The sequence below is a fragment of the Lacerta agilis genome, chromosome 5 (genome assembly GCF_009819535.1).
Source record: "Lacerta agilis isolate rLacAgi1 chromosome 5, rLacAgi1.pri, whole genome shotgun sequence".
Taxonomy (NCBI): Eukaryota; Metazoa; Chordata; class Lepidosauria; order Squamata; family Lacertidae; genus Lacerta; species Lacerta agilis.
The window spans coordinates 49,535,890-49,556,474 of record NC_046316.1 but is presented as its reverse complement, the minus strand read 5'-3'; the positions used below and the strand labels follow the sequence as shown (position 1 = coordinate 49,556,474).

At 47.8% G+C, this 20,585-nt stretch overlaps 1 protein-coding gene across 3 annotated transcripts in view; it reads left to right on the top strand.

The window, feature by feature from the left end:
• MXI1 (MAX interactor 1, dimerization protein) overlaps positions 1-20,585 on the top strand; it is an 83,900-nt gene that overhangs the window by 7,518 nt on the left and 55,797 nt on the right. For 2 of the 3 annotated variants that reach the window (XM_033149710.1, XM_033149709.1), the window contains exon 2: positions 18,863-18,995. In XM_033149710.1, the coding sequence (XP_033005601.1) occupies positions 18,863-18,995 (133 nt within the window). Of the gene's footprint in view, positions 1-17,697; positions 18,447-18,862; positions 18,996-20,585 lie in introns of those variants that run through there. The other variant, XM_033149711.1, reaches the window with a different exon arrangement.

The window sequence follows — 20,585 nt, the reverse complement described above, 5'->3', positions numbered from 1 at the left end:
TTTAGCACCAACACCCTTTTGAGGCCACAACAGATGAAGTGGCCCTGAGGAAGGAGCTCCAAAGACCCCTCTATGAAGAGCGCTCAGCCACTGGCATAGCCCCATGGCTATTTTTCATGTTTGTGAAAATACATTGTGTGTTCCCCAAATTAACTATTTAAAGATTCATTTTGCTGTGACAGAGGTAGAATGATAAAATAAGGACACACATAGGAAACAAGGTTGAGTGTCTGGCATTCAGTATGCATTTAACAAAACACTTTTGGTCTGTTAGCTGTTTCCGTGCTGTTCGGAGAATATATAAAGAAAAGCATTGTGTATGTTCTTTTATCAGAAGCATCTCACTTATTCTGTATGCATCAGTCAAAGTATTAACTTCTAGTTGGTGGTAAATTGCAAGTGCTGCTATTAGAATGAGGTAGCATAGTTCAAGTTCACTGTAGCTTGAGTTCACTCTCTTTATTGTTTTTCCTGGTACTGTATGTATGAAAGCGCTTCATCTCATCCATTATTCCCTTTTCCTTTTTTCTTCTTCACCATGTATCTGCAGTAAAAATAAAAAAATAAAATGTCTGACCTCAGTGTAGCCTAAAGGCTCAGAAACCAGATGGCAAATAAAAAGCAATCTAAAATGTATTATTTTAGATCACATAATATATAAGCCTCTCTTGCAATTTGGATGAGGATGAGAGTTGACTTGCTTTTCTGAGCATCAGGAGTTGGCAAACCTGATTAAGAAGGCAGATAAATGAAGGGTTTAAAGGAAAGACAACAGGAATGTGTCTGCTGCAGCAGAAGGGCAGGCAGGACAGCGAGGGGCGAAATTGTTTCGTTATCAGAATCCAGATGTCATGCTTAGCTTTCACAGTTGACCAACATGGAATGAACCTGATACCTGCAGAGGTGCTACGCACTCTTCTCCAAATCACTTTGCTTTCCAACGTGCCGCCAGGAAATCATTTGAATCTCATCCATGCTACTTTCTGCCCTTGGGAATCACTAGTCGCAAGTACACTGCAAGGTTTTAAAATTATGCTTTCATCGTTTTTCTGCTTGTCCAAGCATCTAAGAATAAGGCAGGTTAGCAATTGTAGTGGCTTCTTGTCCTTTTCCCTCTGGTCCCCCTGATAACACTGAGCAATATGTGTGTGGCTGAAGCATCCCTATGGAACGCCGCTGCAATATTATTCTCAGGTTAAATGGGTATCTGAACAGTATTATGCATTTATGTGGACTTTGAGGCCTCCTGCTGATATAGCCATAAAGGCTTATCTTGGACGTAGAAGCATATGTATCATAGACCCAAAGCAACAAAGGTAGGAGGTAAAATAGTGGCGGAGTGTTTACACATACGGTATATTAATGGTAGTGGAATTTTGTTATATCCTCTGGTATCAAGGGTAAAATATTACACACAGGGTGCCCAGATTACACAAAGTATTAAATATTTAGACATACCGGTATTTATCAATGCACATGTTAGTGACAAGCATTGCTTCAGAAAGAGTGACTGACATCCAACTAATACTTAGAGAATTGTTTATTTCAGTGGGTCTGCTCTAAGTATGGTAACTACAAGATATTGCCTAGTGTCTCTGAATCCAAGTGCGGTTATTTCCATATATGAAGTTTGGGAAAGTGTTTTCATAAGAAAGTGTGGATACTACTTCTTAAGATAAACCAGAGCCTGCTTCTTCAGTTTGGTGTGTTGGCAATTTGTGTTTGTGCTTATGGACAGGAATTTGCTATGGAGGTCCTTCCTTGGATTCAGGATCTTGTTAAGAGATAGAAGGGGTTGGGTGCTGAAGTGGCCATTAATAAGATGTAAATAGCCCCTTTCTTAAAAGGTCAAGTGGGAGGAGACAGCCCATTGGTGTCAAAGTTGCCAATTGGCATGCAGTGAAACCCAAAGAATGAACGGACAAGGACATCATTACCCATAAAAGATGCTCTCTTCTTCTCCCTGACTGTGACCTGAGCCGTACTTCTTGAGGGTACTCTGACTTTTCATTCGAGGGTTACTTTGCTGTGGTGTGTGTCTTGTGATACGAGAGGTTTTTAACAAGCCAACTGTCACAAGACTTTTCAAGGAAATGATGAGAAGCTCATTAAAAAAGGGGGGGAGCTGCATTATTTGCCATGGTTGATGTTTATAGAAGAAAGCTCAACCGAAAAGTTGATGTGAGAAGTAAAATTGCAAAATACCTCCAAACAACACCCCTCCTCCACAGCTTAACTGTGTTTTCTGGATGTAGGCCTTCAGTCTCAGAAAACTCCTAAAATGGCCCAACTTTCCAGATGAGGAGCTGAGCTTGAAAGGCAATTGTTTTTACATACAGTTCCTGAGGAGTTTATGGATTAGTCAGCAGCATGGGACACCCTGATGTAGCTTTGAACCTTTCACTGATGCCACGAACATTTTGGCAGATAATTCCAATTCATTGGAATGCTGTTGTGAATCTTGCAACCACACCAGTGTAATTTGCCTATAGAAGAGGGATGGGGAACCAGTGACCCTCCATATGTTGTTGGACTCCAGCCCCATCAGTCCCAGACTTGGTTACCCTTGTTTTAGAAGGACCCTTTCACCCAGTCCGCACCTTGCATCTCTCAGGTCTACGCCATGAGAAGTTGAACTGTGTGCCCTGTTACAGAAAGCCAGGATGTTGGCGATCCTATCCCTGTGATATGAGAACTGAAGGGGAAGGCAATAGCGGACACTTTGACAGAGACTGTTTTGCTCATTTAGTAGCAGAGTGACTTTCTACAGTTAAGACCAGTCCTAGAAGACAATCATGAAACTGGATGGCAATCACCTACAGTCTGTTTTACAGGGTACTAAATGCCATCTTATTTGTAACCCACTCCTCTGCCAAAGTGATCAGACAACCCCCCCCCCACCCTTGCTAACATTTTTCCTATGCATTGTGATAATTTGCCGTGCCCCACTGGTGAGATCAACTTCTATTGTGTTGGGGTGCATAGAACCCAATGCACTTTGACTCCTACAATAATGATCTGTACACAGGAAATAGGGAACAGGTTCGTGCCAGTCTATGACATAGCTGTCAACCTTCCTTTTTCTTGCAGTGGGAAACGGCCATAGCTGTCAACCTTCCCTTTTTTGCAGTGGGAAATGGCGCTGGAATAAGGGAATTTCCCGCAAAAAAAGAGAAAGTTGACAGCTATGGTCTATGTGCTCATTAGTGCATGGAGATCCAAGGGGCAGGACCAGATGGCACAATTACATTTGGCCCCTGCACACAAATAAAATGCTATCTGCACAAGGCGACAGAGGTGGTGATTCTCAAGTGGTCTCCCTTCTAAGCAGTGCTCAGAACCAAACCCTCTTAGCTTCATCACTAGAACTCTTCATGGGCCTTCATGTTTTCTGGGCTAAGGAATGCAGGCCAACATTTGAAAATCCTGATCAAAGATATAGGCTGTGTACACACCAAACATTTAAAGCACCCCCCAATCTTGGGAACCGTAGTTCCCTCCCTGCAGTGCTACAACTCCCAGTACCCTTAAACTACAGTTCCCAGGATTATTTGGGGGGTGCTTTACATTTTTAGTGTGTACACAGCCATCGTTGTCTCCTCCCTTGATGCCCCCAACTCTTGCTGAAATTATAGACTTTTAGATGGGGAAAGGACCTTGTCTGTCTGTAGTGGGCAGTAAGGCATGCACCAACAGTGATGTGCTTTCAGCTCTTGTTGTAAACTCACTTGCTAGGCCTTTGAGGCTCATTAGTATGAGCTTGCTGTGTTTTAGTTTGGTTCTTTGGGTGGTGTCGTATTTATTTTTTAATTATAATGATCTGAATGGCTTTGCATTTTATATTGTTGTGGGTTGTCTCAAATGTTTTGAATAGAAGGTGGCATATAAATGCATTGAATAAATAAATATTTCTCAGCTCAAGGGCTACATCCCTTCATGGACAACGCTCCAGGAGTTGCATGCCAGTGCTGGGCAGGGCCAGCAAAAGCAAGCAGAGCAATGGACTCTTACCTTTGTTCAGCTGGGTACTTTCCTGCCATGAAGATTTACGACATTTATACCCCGCCTTTCTTCTGTCATGAACCCCAAGGCAGCTTACGTGTGGTTTCCAGGGAGTCACCCATCCACGTGTCGACACACAATACACTGTGTACCTTTAAAGAACATTCAAAGCACATTCTTATCTTCAAAAAATTCTGGGCACTGTTGTTTACCCCTTGCAGAGTTAGAATTCCCAGCAACCCTCAAACTACAGTGCCCAGAATTCTTTGAGGGAAAGAATGTGCTCTGAATGTGCTTCAAAGGTATTAGTCTTTTATCCAGGCACACGAGGTGGACACATTCCAGCCAGGCAAAAGCACAGGACTGGAGTGTTAGGTTTGGAGAGCCTTATATAGCTCCTGGGCTCAAGGCTTCCCACCCTTGTAGGGGATCTTGTCCAAGCTCCTGCTCAATGCAGGGCACAGTCCAGTGTTGTTTTGAGTTTGCCCAAGCCACATTCCTGCAGGTATGTTAGGAGCTTTTTATGAAATACTAAATAAATGACTAATTCACCTGCCCAGGATCCTAGAATTGCACGACCCACCTGTGATTCTTCCTTTACTATGTACCCACTATACTTTTAAAGAACATTCAAATCACATTTACTCACTTAAAAAATAAAATAAAATAATCTCCAGCTTTGCTAACGCAAGGATTACTGCAAAATGTATTCCTTTGCTTCTTTCTTCTGTCTTGCAATTAGGGCTAGAGGCATGCCTGAAGAACTGCTAGCGTTTATATTTTTGCAGAGAGAACAGCTGTGCTTCTCTGTCCTTACAGTTTTTGGGACTGTCACGGAAAACGGAGACCCTGAGGACAAAGTTACCCGTCCACCTGGATCGTCAGGCAAAGACCTGAAGACGTTGCGGAACAAAAGGAGTCCAGCCGCCACAGAGCAAAGCAAAGCACAAAGTTTATTGCGCAATAGGTTCCAGATAAATCTGAACCCCGAACAAAGGGTGTCCTGGACTTTTAAAAGTTCCCGCGATAGCCCAGAATACATAGCGAAATACATCACAGAAACGTCAGAGATGGGGAGGGGAGAGAGGAGGTTACAGTAAAATTTACATAGGGGAAAAACAAGTTTTGCATTTCAGGGAGGATGGCAGGAACCGGTGAATGGATCTAGGGTGGGTGCAATACACATTGAAGGTTTCTTCTGCGTTAGGACAATAGAAAGCTCCTAGGAGGATGTCTGCTGCCATGGTAGCTGATGGATGGGTGCTTGACTGGATTATCGGGAGGGGGCATCTCCTCCTGCGGACGTGACTCGCTGCTTAGGGGATTATGAAAGCCACTGAGTGGAGAGTCCAAAAATTATGCAGTATCGAAATAATATACTTCCGATGATCGGAGGATGGCGGGGACCGAGGGGTTAGAAAGGTTATTTTTCAAGGAGCAAATAGACACCCGAACCAGGCAAATCGGACACTGCGTTCAGGAGTTGTGGATTTTTACAATAATAAATATTTCGAGCTGTCAAAATTGGGCCACCCAGCGTCTAAATTGTCCATTTGATACATTGTTGCAAGTTATAATTAATAGTTTCCTCAACTGGTTACATTTTGGTTTCGATTCCATTGTTCTCCCAGCAGGGAGCCTGTCAAAACCCACTTAGTGTTCAGTCAAGCGTGAAGGTGATGATTGAATCATAGTAGCTGACCTGAACGTTCCATTTTGCAGGCAGAGCTGAATGCATGCTCCTGATTGGTGGGTTTCCCGTTCATTGAGAAAATGGAGACCAGCGGAGCGCTGTTTGACAGAAGCGCTTTTCCAGGGGCTTTTCGGAACGCAGATTGGGATATTGGGGAACCCTTCATCGCGAGGGTTTTATGTGGTGCTTGTGTGACTTGCAAAGTGTAGGGAGATGGCCGGAAAAGGGGGGGAAGGAATGCCCGCTCGTCGTCGGGCTTTTAGCGAGTTCATGAGTCCCGCACTCGCTACCGGGGAGGCATAATGGTGGGGGGAAGGTGGTGGCGGGTAAATTTCCCTATCAGTCCCGCACTTGGAGATAAGATTTGTAATCTGGTTCGTAGAACCACAAATCCTTTTCTCCACACCTATACCTCCGTGACTTGGTACTCACCTTCCCCCAGGTGTCTTAACTGGACGTATTCAGGGAAGGTGGGCTGGCCATGATAGTAAGCCCGGAGGGGAAACATGGAGGAGGAAGGTGGGCTTAAGGGACAGCGGATCAAAGAACAGCATGGGGTCCAGCAACGAGAGATACAACAAAGCACTAACATGCACAACACTATCACTATGATGACCAGAAAAATACCCTTTAAAAGTTGTTTTGCCCACCCCAAGTTGGGCAACCAGCTCCAAAGATCAAAGTCTGACATTCCTTCATGTTGAATGTCGTGCAAAGTGGAGGTCAGACGATGGATGTTGTTCAAATGTCCTGTAATGTTCAGGGTTTGATCTGTCACGTATGTGCAACACTCGGAGCCAATCAGAGCACAAGTCCCGCCCTCCGCTGATAATAAAAAGTCCGTAGCAATTCGGTTTTGAATTCCAAGTTGTCTCACCTGTGAGAGTTCGGTGGTCAGCGAATCCGTGATTTGCTCAGCTTCTCGCATGAATTTCAGGAGGACATCGGTGAGCCTCAGGATATCAACGTGGTTTGAACCGGCACCGTATGCTGGGAATAGGGCTCTTCCCCAGGTCTCTCCATTCGCAGCCACATCAGACAGGTCAGAGAGGGCCTGCTCCTCCCGCTTATTCCGCAGTCTCCCAGTAGGCAGGTCTTGGGTGACACGTACTCCTGGGACAATGTACCCTAGGTAGCAGGAGCCAGACATGTGGGGGCTTACCCACCGGTAGGCACGGTGGGCACAGATCCACCACAGTCCGGCTAGGTCAGTCCCGAGTCTGCCAGAGGCGAAGCTGTGGAGGAAGGCGATGTTGGGGCGTGAGGTCTGGCCCACTGGATTGGCACCTACTGCCAGCGCCCAGGCTGATGGAAGGTCAGTAACCAAATGTGACTTTGATTGGGTACGAACAGTCACTTGTCCATTCTCATGGATTTCCAGAGAGGTGTCGCAGGAACTAGTCCCTACTGAGGCACCATCTCCAGAGAAAACACGGCAGAGGGGTCCGTGGGTAGGACCAGTGAGATACAGATACTGGTGGGTAAGGTTTAAGGCAGTGAGGTTCCATGAAGCCACGTTTCCTAGGCGGAGCTGTTCCAGGGTGACTGCAAAGGGAACCAGGGGAAGTCCTTGCCGGAGGTGGCTTGGTGCATGGGCACAAATCCAACAGTTCGGGTATTCTGTCTCCTTGGCCACCTTGCCAAGGAGTTGGATGAAGGAGTTTTGATCCCATGATGAAAGGAAGTCTGGCTCAGGGATGGAAGTGTCTGCAGCCAGGCGACGTGGAGCAGTTCCGACAGGGTGGAGGGGATCAGTGGTGTTTAAAAGGGAGGCTGTCTTGGCAATTCCTCCACATCGCAGGGGTCCGGTGTGATCCCAAACTGGTGGGTCTGAGGGTAGGATGGGGTGATACCAGCCCTCCAGGTAATCAGAGCCCCTCCAGTCCTCAGTGGGACCCAGGTCCCATAAGCAACAGAAACGTCTCAAGCAGATACCTTGGATCAGGGGTCTGGAAGGCGGTGGTACCAGGCGGGTACATTGAAACCCAAAAATGAGGTTTTGCGTGGGGAGAGAAGAAGTGTCAGTAAAAGTGTGGGAGCCCCCACCTTGCTGCACTTCAGTCCAATTAGGGCTCTTGGATACCTCTCCATGGCTGAAGAGGAGGTATGAGCCATTGACACAGGTAAGGCGATACCTCCCTTGATCCAGGATGACGGAGGCTGAGCCCAGCCTCCTATAGTCCTTGGAGCGTACAAACAGTTCCCACTGCTGTGTCCCATTCATCTTGGGGACCAGTGAGTGGCGTAACAGAGTCCTGCTTTCGGGGAGACAGAAATCAAAATCCCCAATCCGGTCCGGATTTTGCTTGCCACCCTGTTCCAAAAGGTGAAAGTCCAGGTATTGGTGGTCAGTCATTATTCCAGGGCAGTGTTCAGAGGTCCAAGCGAGGGGCCTGCCCAAGAAAGGGAAAAGGAAGAGTACCGTGACGGAGTTCATTTCTAAGGAGGAGCTGTCAAAGGCAAGCTGTCAAAGGCAAGCTGTCAAAGGCAAGCTGTCAAAGGCAAGCTGTCAAAGGCAAGCTGTCAAAGGCAAGCTGTCAAAAGGGCAGCAAGTCTTGGAAACGAACACAGGGAACTGTCAAATAGCTGTCAGAAGCTGTCAAAAGCTGTCAATAGTGGCAAATCCGAAAACACGGAGAGCTGTCAGAAGCTGTCAGAAGCTGTCAATAGTGGCAAGTCCGAAAACACGGAGGGCTGTCAAACAGCTGTCAAAAGCTGTCAATAGTGGCAAGTCCGAAAACACGGAGGGCTGTCAAACAGCTGTCAAAAGCTGTCAATAGTGGCAAGTCCGAAAACACGGAGGGCTGTCAAACAGCTGTCAAAAGCTGTCAATAGTGGCAAGTCCGAAAACACGGAGGGCTGTCAAACAGCTGTCAAAAGCTGTCAATCTGGGGCGCGACGAACAGGAACTGGGGTACGACGAACAGGAACTGGGGTACGATGAACAGGAACTGGGGTACGACGAACAGGAACTGGGGTACGATGAACAGGAACTGGGGTACGACGAACAGGAACTGGGGTACGATGAACAGGAACTGGGGTACGACGAACAGGAACTGGGGTACGATGAACAGGAACTGGGGTACGATGAACAGGAACTGGGGTGCGACGCTGGGGTGCGTTGCTAGGGTGCGTTGCTGGGGTGCGCTGCTAGGGTGCGTTGAGCTATCAATTGCGTTTCAAGCGCAGTCGGATGCCGTCTGGTATGAGCTCTGATGTCCACTCGGTGGCGTCGGGATCCGGTCCAGACTGTAGAGCCCGATCCTGTGGCTCCGAATCAGGTCCGGTCTGTAGAGCCCGATCCTGTGGCTCCGAATCAGGTCCGGTCTGTAGAGCCCGATCCTGTGGCTCCGAATCAGGTCCGGTCTGTAGAGCCCGATCCTGTGGCTCCGAATCAGGTCCGGTCTGTAGAGCCCGATCCTGTGGCTCCGAATCAGGTCCGGTCTGTAGAGCCCGATCCTGTGGCTCCGAATCAGGTCCGGTCTGTAGAGCCCGATCCTGGTCCGGAGGCGAAGTCTGGTGGACCCGATCCTGGTCCCGATCCTGGTCCCGATCCTGGTCCCGGTCCTGGTTCTGGTCCTGGCCGTCTATGAAAGAATCTGGGGTGGAAGGGGGTTTATCAAAAGTATAGTCCTCTCCCCCACTTTCCTGGTTGTCTTCCGGAGGTTGGGTGAGTTTGCACCTTGTATGGTGTAACCAAGAGTTCTTTTCACCAACCTTAACTGCAGTGAGGGAAACGAGGAGCACTTGGAATGGTCCTTCCCATGAAGGTTGCAGTGGCACTTTCTGGTATACCTTTACTAGAATCCAGTCTCCTGGCTGGAATGAATGTACTGGGGCATCAGCTGGCAGGTTCTGCCCTTCTATTGCCGCATATTGGTGGAGACGTTGTAACTGTTTTTGGAGTTGAATGACATAATTCACTAGTTCCGATTCACCTATTTCCAATTCTGAGAGGGGGAACTGAGTGGTATAAACAGGGGGCGGTCTGCCGAATAAAAGTTCGAAGGGGGACAATTTCAGAGGTCCCGTGGGTGCACTTCTAATATTATGGAGGACTAGAGGTAGTGCATTCACCCACTTCAGTCCGGTTGTCTTACAGATTTTGCCCAGTTGGACCTTTATTTCCTGGTTCATCCTTTCAACTTGCCCCGAAGATTCTGGGTGATATGGTGTATGAAGTTCCCACTTTATGCCTAGGGCTTGTGCCACCTGCTGGACTACCTGAGCAGTGAAATGGCTTCCCCTGTCACTGTCTAATCTGCGGGGAACCCCAAACCTCGGGATGATATCTTGTAAGAGAGCTCTGGCCACTACGGTGGCAGTGGCTCTTTTAGCAGGAAATCCCTCAGTCCAACAAGAGAATTTGTCAATGATTATCAGTGCATGTTTATATCCTTGACACGGGGGAAGGTCGATGAAATCAAGCTGTAGGCTTTCAAAGGGAACAAAAGCCCACGGTCTGGCCCCCGGTGGTCGCCTGGGCTCACGTTTAGGGTTGAAGGTCTGGCATGTTATACAGTTTTTTGTAGCAGTTACAGCAGCTACGGCTGCCCCTGGGGCATACCAGCATCTCTGGATGTAGTTTATGAGTTTTTCCTTTCCCCAGTGGGTCTGCTGATGAACCACCCTCACTACTTTTGGAGTCCAGGCTTTTGAAAGGACGGCCCTTCCGTCAGGGAGCAACCAGATGCCGTTAACTTGTGTGGCTCCCAGGGAGGTCCACATTGACCTCTCTTCAGCGGAGGCTGATTGGTACATGATGTTAAAGTCAATGCTTGCTGGGATTTGGACACATTGAAAGTCCATTCCGTCTTGTGGAGCCTGTAGTGCGGCCATTTGGGCAGCTCTATCAGCTCTTCTGTTGCCTTTAGAAACTGGGTCTTTACCCTTGGTGTGGGCTTTGCGTCTGAGGCTGAGGTGCTAAGGCTTGTGAGCCGCCTGGGATCATCTGTTGGTTCCCGTACACTGGCATGTGCTGCGGCGGTGCCCAGTTTTGCTGACTATTCGGTATTACTGGTTGAACTTCGTAGCCTTGAGAAGGCTGAGAGGGAGACTGAAGGGGGGGGTAGGCTAAATATGGACAAAATCGTTTTATGTGTCCTTCTTCCTGGCAATGGAAGCAACCCCCCCCCGAGGGGCCCCACGGTCTGCGTATGGCTGGTGGCCCCCCCCCTCTTCCTCTGTGTCTTGGCATTCCTCCCCTGCCTCTGTGTGGCATCATCTCCACGTTAAGGGCCAACACGTTATCCTCGTCGGGCTTATGGTCTTTCTTCTTCCTTTCATCTCTATTATTAAATATAGTTCGGGCTATGGAGAGAATTTCGCTAATGGTTTTGCCGTCGTATCCGATTTGCAGATTTAGGGCTTTACGGATGTCAGGGGTTGCTTGGTCCTTAAAGAACCCCTTCACTATAACTTCATGCTGGGTGTTCTCAGGGTCAATCCCTCCCCAGGTCTTAATGGCCGACAGAAGTCGGGCGTAGTAGTCGGAAGGGTGCTCATTAGGGCCCTGGAGAACGGATTGGACCTTTGTCCAGTTTATAGTACGTTGTCCAGCAGCCTTGATTCCGTCTAATATGGCCCTTTTAAAGGTCTTTATATACCATGTTCCTTCGGGTGTATTATAGTCCCATGTTGGTTCGACCCGCAAGTGTTGTGTAGTCAGGGCTTCAATTCTGTCGGGTTTACCTGTCTGGTAATTGGGGCGTTCCAGCGCCTCCCCTGCTTTCGTCAATATATCAGCCCTTTCTGCTTCGTTGAAGAGGGCGTTCAGGAGGACGTGGACATCAGCCCAGGTCGGGTTATGGGTAGAAAAAATTGTGCTGATTTGGCGGTAGCAGATGTCGGGGTTATCTCTCAAGGACGGCATTTGATTGGACCAGTTAATTAGATCGGCCGTATGGAACGGGTGGTGGGTATATATCATTCGGGGAGGGTCGGCCGGATCTACCGGGGGTATCGGTAGAGCCCTTAAAGGCATTTGCGGCGCTGGTTCTTTAGGCGCAACAGCGGGTGTCTGCCCGGTTCGGGTTCCATTCCGAAGGAGCATTCCACCCCCACTAGCCCCTTGTTCTTCCTCGCTATCAGGGTCATCTGTTAGTTCCTCTGGAGTAGGTGCAGTGGCCCCACGGTTTAAGAAGGGGAAGAGAGCTTGTTCCATAGAGTCGTCTGTTAGAGGCGCCTCATAAGGAGGAGGTAGAGTCCTTTCTATGGTGTTTCTCCGTAGTTTATTGGATCCTTTCTTATTTAGCACGGGCAGTTGCAGGAGAGCATCTCCTTTGGGTATTAAATCTTTGGCCGATTCGAAAACTACCAGGTACTCAAGCTGGCGGGGCCTCTCTTCCCTCAGATATTTCTTAAGGAATTTCAGGCGGTCTGGGTTGAACGATCCGTCTGAGGGCCAACGCAACTCCGGTTCGGCGTTAGACGTGTTGGCCGGCCATTTGTTTTGGCATAAATCCTCCATTTTTTCTCTGGACAGGAAAGCGTGTCCAGGCAGTGCCTTCCAATGCTTGAGGACAAATTCTATGGGAGAGTCAGGGTCCCGCAAGGATTTGGATGGCTTCTTAGAAGCCTTCCTCCCTGAGGGAGTCCGCTCATGCTTTGAGGCTTGGGTACCCATTTTTAAGTCGACTGGGGTCTAAACGGGGAAATAAAACAAGAGGGAAAGGATAAGGGAGTGTAGCCACAGGATAACACTCTGAGCTGACTAGTCCAATCAACCGTAACTATCACCTATACCGTCTAGATCCTCCTAGACCTTCAACTGTTGCAACTAACGTATTCCTGGGGTTTACCTTCACCACTCTGCCACCAACCGCCCTGCTAAGCCGAGCACCCTCCTGGCAACTCCTACCTATCGTTAAACTTAGAAAAGGGACCCTACTGAACGCCCGCGCAGTGCGGTGCCAGATCGGGCGACCCCCAGATAGAGCAATCGTTCCGGAAAACCTCCCTTGCTTTCAGAAGCGGGTTCACACACGACATGCGTGTACACGTGTCCCGACTGGTGCGGCTGAGGTTAAATAGGAAAGGAAGTCCCCTTGCCCCTTGCTTTCGATAGGATTTCTCCTACCGGGGCGGCTGGCAAAGGTACGAAAAAGAGCTCCGATCCCTTGCTTTCGACGGGGTTTTAGCCCATCGGTGCGGCTGACCGGAGAGGGAGAGAAAGAGATAGAGCTCAGAACTCCCCTTTTCGAGTTGAGCGCGGTCCCTCGTGAGGTTGGACCAGAGAAAAGGCTAGAAAACGATAGATAGGAAGGCAGAGAATTTTGTTGCCAGGATATACCACCCCAATTCCCACCAGTGCACTGGATTTTTAACTCATACTCACGCGTCTCACGCGTCTCCCTGGATCCAGATGAAGCCGGCAGAGCGTTCCTTTGCTCTCGGGCTGGCTCCTGGAGGCTCACAATTCCAACCCGGTGACCGGCCGGAAGCTTTGGAGATCTTTCGGGAAAACGAGACCCGGTGCCGGCTGAAGAACCCACAAGCCCCGGTCGGCAACACGGGGGGACCGCAAGCCTCCCGGGTTTCGGCACCAAGAACTGTCACGGAAAACGGAGACCCTGAGGACAAAGTTACCCGTCCACCTGGATCGTCAGGCAAAGACCTGAAGACGTTGCGGAACAAAAGGAGTCCAGCCGCCACAGAGCAAAGCAAAGCACAAAGTTTATTGCGCAATAGGTTCCAGATAAATCTGAACCCCGAACAAAGGGTGTCCTGGACTTTTAAAAGTTCCCGCGATAGCCCAGAATACATAGCGAAATACATCACAGAAACGTCAGAGATGGGGAGGGGAGAGAGGAGGTTACAGTAAAATTTACATAGGGGAAAAACAAGTTTTGCATTTCAGGGAGGATGGCAGGAACCGGTGAATGGATCTAGGGTGGGTGCAATACACATTGAAGGTTTCTTCTGCGTTAGGACAATAGAAAGCTCCTAGGAGGATGTCTGCTGCCATGGTAGCTGATGGATGGGTGCTTGACTGGATTATCGGGAGGGGGCATCTCCTCCTGCGGACGTGACTCGCTGCTTAGGGGATTATGAAAGCCACTGAGTGGAGAGTCCAAAAATTATGCAGTATCGAAATAATATACTTCCGATGATCGGAGGATGGCGGGGACCGAGGGGTTAGAAAGGTTATTTTTCAAGGAGCAAATAGACACCCGAACCAGGCAAATCGGACACTGCGTTCAGGAGTTGTGGATTTTTACAATAATAAATATTTCGAGCTGTCAAAATTGGGCCACCCAGCGTCTAAATTGTCCATTTGATACATTGTTGCAAGTTATAATTAATAGTTTCCTCAACTGGTTACATTTTGGTTTCGATTCCATTGTTCTCCCAGCAGGGAGCCTGTCAAAACCCACTTAGTGTTCAGTCAAGCGTGAAGGTGATGATTGAATCATAGTAGCTGACCTGAACGTTCCATTTTGCAGGCAGAGCTGAATGCATGCTCCTGATTGGTGGGTTTCCCGTTCATTGAGAAAATGGAGACCAGCGGAGCGCTGTTTGACAGAAGCGCTTTTCCAGGGGCTTTTCGGAACGCAGATTGGGATATTGGGGAACCCTTCATCGCGAGGGTTTTATGTGGTGCTTGTGTGACTTGCAAAGTGTAGGGAGATGGCCGGAAAAGGGGGGGAAGGAATGCCCGCTCGTCGTCGGGCTTTTAGCGAGTTCATGAGTCCCGCACTCGCTACCGGGGAGGCATAATGGTGGGGGGAAGGTGGTGGCGGGTAAATTTCCCTATCAGGACAACCTGAGATCCTTTGCATCAAGCCTGGTCCAACTTAATTAAGGCTGCAATCCTGTGCACACTCACTTGGGGTAAGGCGTATCAGACACAGGAAGTCTTACTTCTGAATAAGGAAACATTCATAGGATTGTCCTGTACTTCTGCACAGCATGCCCTCCCCATCATTCTGTCTGCAACTATTAGCAGTGCTTTTTTATGGGGGGACGCAGGAGTACACATACGCCTAAACATTGTGTGAATCTAAGTTTGGCCTCATTGAGGGGCAGTATTTCAATATGGGTAGGAAAATGAGAGCACCCCTAAACATATTTTTTTTAGAAAAAAGCACTGACTATTACAAATTGCAGACATTGTCTTTCCATCATGTGCTCAGCAGTTCTCTCTCTCTCTCTCTCTCTCTCTCTCTCTGTGTGTGTGTGTGTGTGTGTGTTTACCATCCAGTTTTCTGAAGAGTTTAGATCACCTGAAAAGCTGGCTAATTTCTTTATGGCTTTTAATTCGTTCCTAATAAAAGTATGATGTTACTCTTGCTTTTGTGTGACAGTTTATGTTGCATTTTTTGTTAGCCTAGGTGGCTCAGTTTATAACTTCTAATGTTTTTCTTTTATTTGCTTATGTTTGATTAGCTGAATTTTAATCAACCTGCAGGACAGGTTAGTTCAATCTGGCCTATTATTGCATTTCTAGAGTGGCAACAATGGCAGCACCAATAAAAAGGATGTGGGGAGGGGGTGGCATAGAAGCAGAAAAGTGGACTTCTGAAATTTATTTCTATAACAGGATTTAGATACTTAATGACCCAAACCTGTAAGCAGTTTACCTAAAACATCTACCGTATATACTCGAGTATAAGTCGACCCAAATATAAGCCGAGGCACCTAATTTCCCTACAAAAATGTGGGAAAGCTTATTGACTCAAGTATAAGCCGGTTCACCTTTGCCACTGTGGTAGAGGAGGAACGAGCAGCCCAAAGCATTCCTTTGGGCTGCTCCTTCCTCTTCCTCCTTTGCTGCTGTGGAGCTCACCCCGTCGCAGGGTTTCGAACCGCCATTCTTCTGATCAGCAAGCCCTAGGGCTCTGTGGTTTAACCCACAGCGCAATGTTCCCTTGTGTTATACAGAGAAGGCTGGGATCCTGTCCTGTTTAAGCAGGAGCCAGGGAAAGTGAGCACCTGTGGGGTTTTAATACTTCCTTAACTGATAGGCTTTCTGCCTTCTGGGGTCTAAAGTTTGCATTTATGCGAGCAGTTCAGGAATGGAACAAGCTGCCTGGGGAGAGTAAAGAACCACCGTTCTTGTACACTTCTTAAGGAATGGTTGACTTGAGTATAAGCCGAGGGCAGCTTTTAAAGCACAAAAAGTGTGCTGAAAAACTAGGCTTATACTCAAGTATATATGGTACATTAAAATTACCAATAAAATCAGATGTTTTAAAATGTTAAACTGAAAAAATTAAAAACAAGAAATAAAACCAGCACTTAAAGATATGAATTGCAAACTAAAGTTACATATTAAAATACATGCCTGGGTAGCTTATTAAACAAACAAACAAACAAACAAACAAACAGTAAAGCAAAAGCTCTTGCCTAATATCAATGAGCAGGGAATTCCAAAGTGTACACATTCTGCCACACTGAAGAATAAAATTTGAGGGCGGTTGAGGTTTCTCCTTACATTATATTGAAGAGAAATGACAGTATTTTTCACATTAACACACTCATCCTAAAACTATTTTCTCTTAAGTAAGGCTGCGATTCTAATCTTGTTTACCTGGAAGTAAATTCCATTGCATTCAATAGGGCTTATGTATAAGTAGCCAGCGTTAGGCTTGTGCTGTTAGTCCAATTGATTTTGATGGAATTAGCTTTCAAGTAGTAAGCCTGCTTAGGGTTTCAGCCTTCTTTTAATTTTCAGTTGATTATTTGGGAATGATCTGAATATGAAAAGTGCATCTCCTTGAAATAATTACAGGGGTCTGGCAAAGTGGTAGGGGCCGGGGGTGGGTGAAGGAAAGGACCACTTGTGAGAAGGGTGCATGCTTGCTTTCCATCAATCGTTCCTCTGCCCCCACCGATGAAATAACCAGGGATCTTTGATCAGCAGTCAAAAATTAAAATACTTGATAACGCTTCAGATGACGCTGGCCAGCAGCAACAAACCACCTATCAGACTGGCATGGAGACAAATCAGCCCTCCTAAGTGGAAGCCTTCCATGCAAACAGAGTGAGCAGTTCTAGGCTGAGATATTCCTGTCCTGATAAGACTCCAGAAGCTGAGATTTGGCAGTGCTGATTCTGAATACGTTTGACCTTGTGCTTTTTACACCACCTCGGGTGGATTAACAGCAGGGTCCCCATCCAGACTAACCCTCCTACTACCGCGTTTTTGCCGGACAGCTCTGCCACATAGGGAACATGAGGTGAAGGATTTTCGTCCAATCAAAAATGTGTTTACTTCGAAATAAGTCCCACTGATCTCAGCGAAACTGACTTCCGGCGTCTGCTCGAAGAGTTGCAAGAGCAGAATTTTGTAGTTTTGACGGCAAACATAAAAATGCTTTAAAAAAAATAAAAAATAAAAGCAATACAGAACTTATGCAGTCTTGTAATGGCACCCCTCCCCATACACACACATTTGTGCCATAATTCCGTGTACACTAACTTTGGAGCAAGTCGCACAGAAATCAGTGGCGCTTACTTCCGAGTAGACCCAGATAGGCTCTGCTCCTTAGTTGTTCTGTGCAAATTAGTGGTTTAATTTGCACAAAGTGCGAGTGACACTTTAAAACGCAAGCGATTTCCCTCAACGAGCGTCTTGGCGGAAAGAAACCCGCCTGCATCACTCCAACGGTTTCACTCACTGAGCCTAGATCTCGGGTTTTGTTAAGTGGGGAATGAACGAGGAAGGGGCTTCCCCCGTTCCCGCCCCCCCCCCCAAGAAACGCAGGGGTGCAACTGGAAGGAGGGTGGGGGAATGAAGCCAGCCTGCCTTGGCGATGATCGCCTAGCTTAGCTGCTGCAGCCGCTTTCGTCCAGCCACGAAAGGGTGCGCGCAACGCGGAAGGCTTCCCACAATGCCATTGCTATTGCTGCTCCTGTGCACGCTCCCCGCCCTTGAAGGGGGAGCGCAGGCAGGGAAACTACATTTCCCAAGCGGCCCCGCGGCAGAGTCTTCTCATGTGTGTGTGCGTGCGCGTGTGTGCCCTCCCCCCGCCTCCCATGATTTCTAACCAGAGGTAAACAAACTGTGAAAGAGGCAGGGACCTACAGGATCTGCTGCAGGAGGCGGAGAAAACGGCCGCAAGATCCCAGGGAACAGGGCTTGGACCATGGATGCAGGGGCAGCCCCGAGGTGGAGAGGGAAAGTGTAGGGACAAGGGAAGGAGCGGGCAGCGAAGGCGAGCAAGGATGCAGGACTAGCGGGGCAAGGCTGACGGAGAGGTCGGAGGAGGGATCGATGGTGGGACTCGGCGTGTAGGGAGGGGAAGGCACGGGGCAAGATCGGTGGAGAAGGGGGAAAGAGCACCCGAGAGCCGGGGATCAGCACTAGGGGGGTCGCGGGCAGGATCAGTGCTCCTTGACCAGGGGATGAAGAAGAGGAGCAGGAGACTGAGCGCCAGGCTCTCGAGGTAGGATGTGGGCAGGGTCCAGGGGCAACTACGGCAGGAGTTGTTAGATCCTCTTCATTTCTTGGTCTCGCTGATCAAACTTCCCGGAGGCATCAGAAGGGACCCCCCCCCAGCCCTTTAGTACCGCCTCGCCTGCTGCCCTGTGCCCGTCCCGTCCCGGTAAGAGGAAGCGGAGTTGTTGCCACCCCTGTTGTAAAAGGGGAGAGCGGGGAGTCTTCCTCTCAGCTCTCCAGGAGAAGATCTAAGAGTGCCCGGGGGCTGGCAAGCGGCCTCATCCAGCCCAGGGGCTATGGAACGGGTGGAGATGATTAACATCCAGCGCCTTCTGGAGGCAGCTGAATACCTGGAGCGCAGAGAGAGAGGTAACTGGATTGAGGAAGGGGGTGGGGATTGGAGTGACACGTCCCCCATAAGGGGGAATTGTTCTCTCCTTTTTAATGAATGGGTTGTTTGGGGAGGGCTTGGGAAAAAGGGAGAGGGCGAGCTAGCAGGCTCACATGCTGTAGGTAAACAGGGTGGAGAGGTGGGATTCTAGGAACTGCTAGCGTACCATCCCAAGCATTTGCCTGCTATGTTCTGGGCTCTACCTCGGACAGGTGGCTTGCTGTCTGTAGCCCCTGTGTCCCGCCAGAGTTCTTGGTTGTTTGAAGACACTCCCTGAGGACTTATCTCTGGGCTAGCTGAAGCTTCCTCCCTAAGTCCATGTGTCCTTGGAACCTACTGTTTTGTTCCCTCTTGACTGATCCTTCGCTTTCCCGTTTGCTGGTGATTTTTGCAGAGTGTGAGCATGGGTATGCCTCGACCTTCCCCTCCATGCCGAGCCTTGGACTGCAGGACCCAAAGCCACCGCAGAGGCTGAGCCGGGCAAGAAAGCATAGCAGCGGAGGGAGCAGCACGGGCACTGCTAACAGGTACCAATTGCAGGGAGTAAATCTTTAAAAAAAAAAAAAAAAAAAAAAAAAGCTGTGATCCTTTGTAAGCCCATCAGGCACAATTGGCTGTATTTTGCTTGCAACTTCTGGGGATTCAGTTTCCTTTCTCTGCGATCTCACTTCCTCTCAGTCCTTGATAATCTGTAGGCTTGTGCCTTTTAATAGAAAAATTTCCCAACATGCTGTTGTGGTAGCTGGCTCTTTAAATCCAGCAGAGCGAGCTGGCTATGTAATGCCTCAGCTTCTGCAGGTTGTGCCATGCTGCCTTTTATGTAACTTTCCATCCTTCATTCTCACTGAAGGCTTTTCTAAGCAAGGATGATTTTGCTCTAGGGAAACTAACCTTGGTTTTGAGCCTGATCCTATGCATGTTACCTCTGAAATGAGTCCCTCTGTGTTCCGTGGAGCTTACTCCTTGGTAAGTTTGTTAGGATTGCAGCTTAAATATTGTTTTGGAGAGTGCATACATACCTGCAGTTCTAGATCTAGCCATATTTGCTGAAACGTTTCCCAAAGAAATTATAGGTGCCCCTTGATGTACTTTTGCTTTGTGTTACTTCTGTGTAGTAGTAGTATGACCACATAACACTAAACTACCTACCACTATGTGAATGGCTTGCTAATAGTGTAATGTAGAAACCTGCTTTCTATGCCTCATGTGGTATGCATTATACAGTAATGAGTTGTCACAAGTTTTTGCAATCTTTTTTTTAACAAAGGAAAAAAAGACCTGCACAGTTCTTTTCAATAAAGATAATATTTCTGAAGCCTCATGGACTGCTTTAGTTGGAAAGTTTCACTTGTAATTTGATTTTTGTGGTTGCATTTTCCTGAAATAAATTCATTCTGTTGAATATACTTAAACCAACTTGTCCAAAGTTACCAAAGTGGTGGGTAATCATTTACTTCTTTAAAATGTTTTGTGTTTGTGTGTATTGAAGTTAATTTAGAATCCATTTTGTAGAGACATTAAGTTATTAAAGCTAAACGATGCCCTCTGAATTAGCCATATATAATGTCAGAATACCGCATTCACAATTTCTGCAAAGATGCCATTTTAGTTGCATGATGTGTCAAACAACATGCAGATTTGCCTAAAAATAATTTTGCCAGCTTGTTCCCCCAAAAGTCACAGGAATTTTATTCTGGGTTGTGATAACAAATAATAATAATAATCCAAGGAAGACCCCAGATTTAAAAGGGCAGGAAGTGGACAGGCTTTGGAAGGGATCCTGAGGGTCATTAGTTTTATACACACACACACACACACACACACACCCCACCCTATACCCGCAGGTCTCAGGGTGGTTCACAAGATAAAATTACAACATAAAAGCCCAAAATACATCATCAAAATATTAACAAAAACAGCTGAATAACCACCCCAAAACACATAAAAACAGTTAAAAACAATTAAAAACGAGATACAATTGAAAAGCAGTTTAAAAGAATGTGAACAGTACTCTCTGCTGGGCAGCAGCAGTCCTTTTGTAGTCTTATCGGGCCTGTCCTGGGCCTGGTAGAGAGGCAGCAGCAGGACCCCCTGCAATGCAGGAATATGCACTGTCC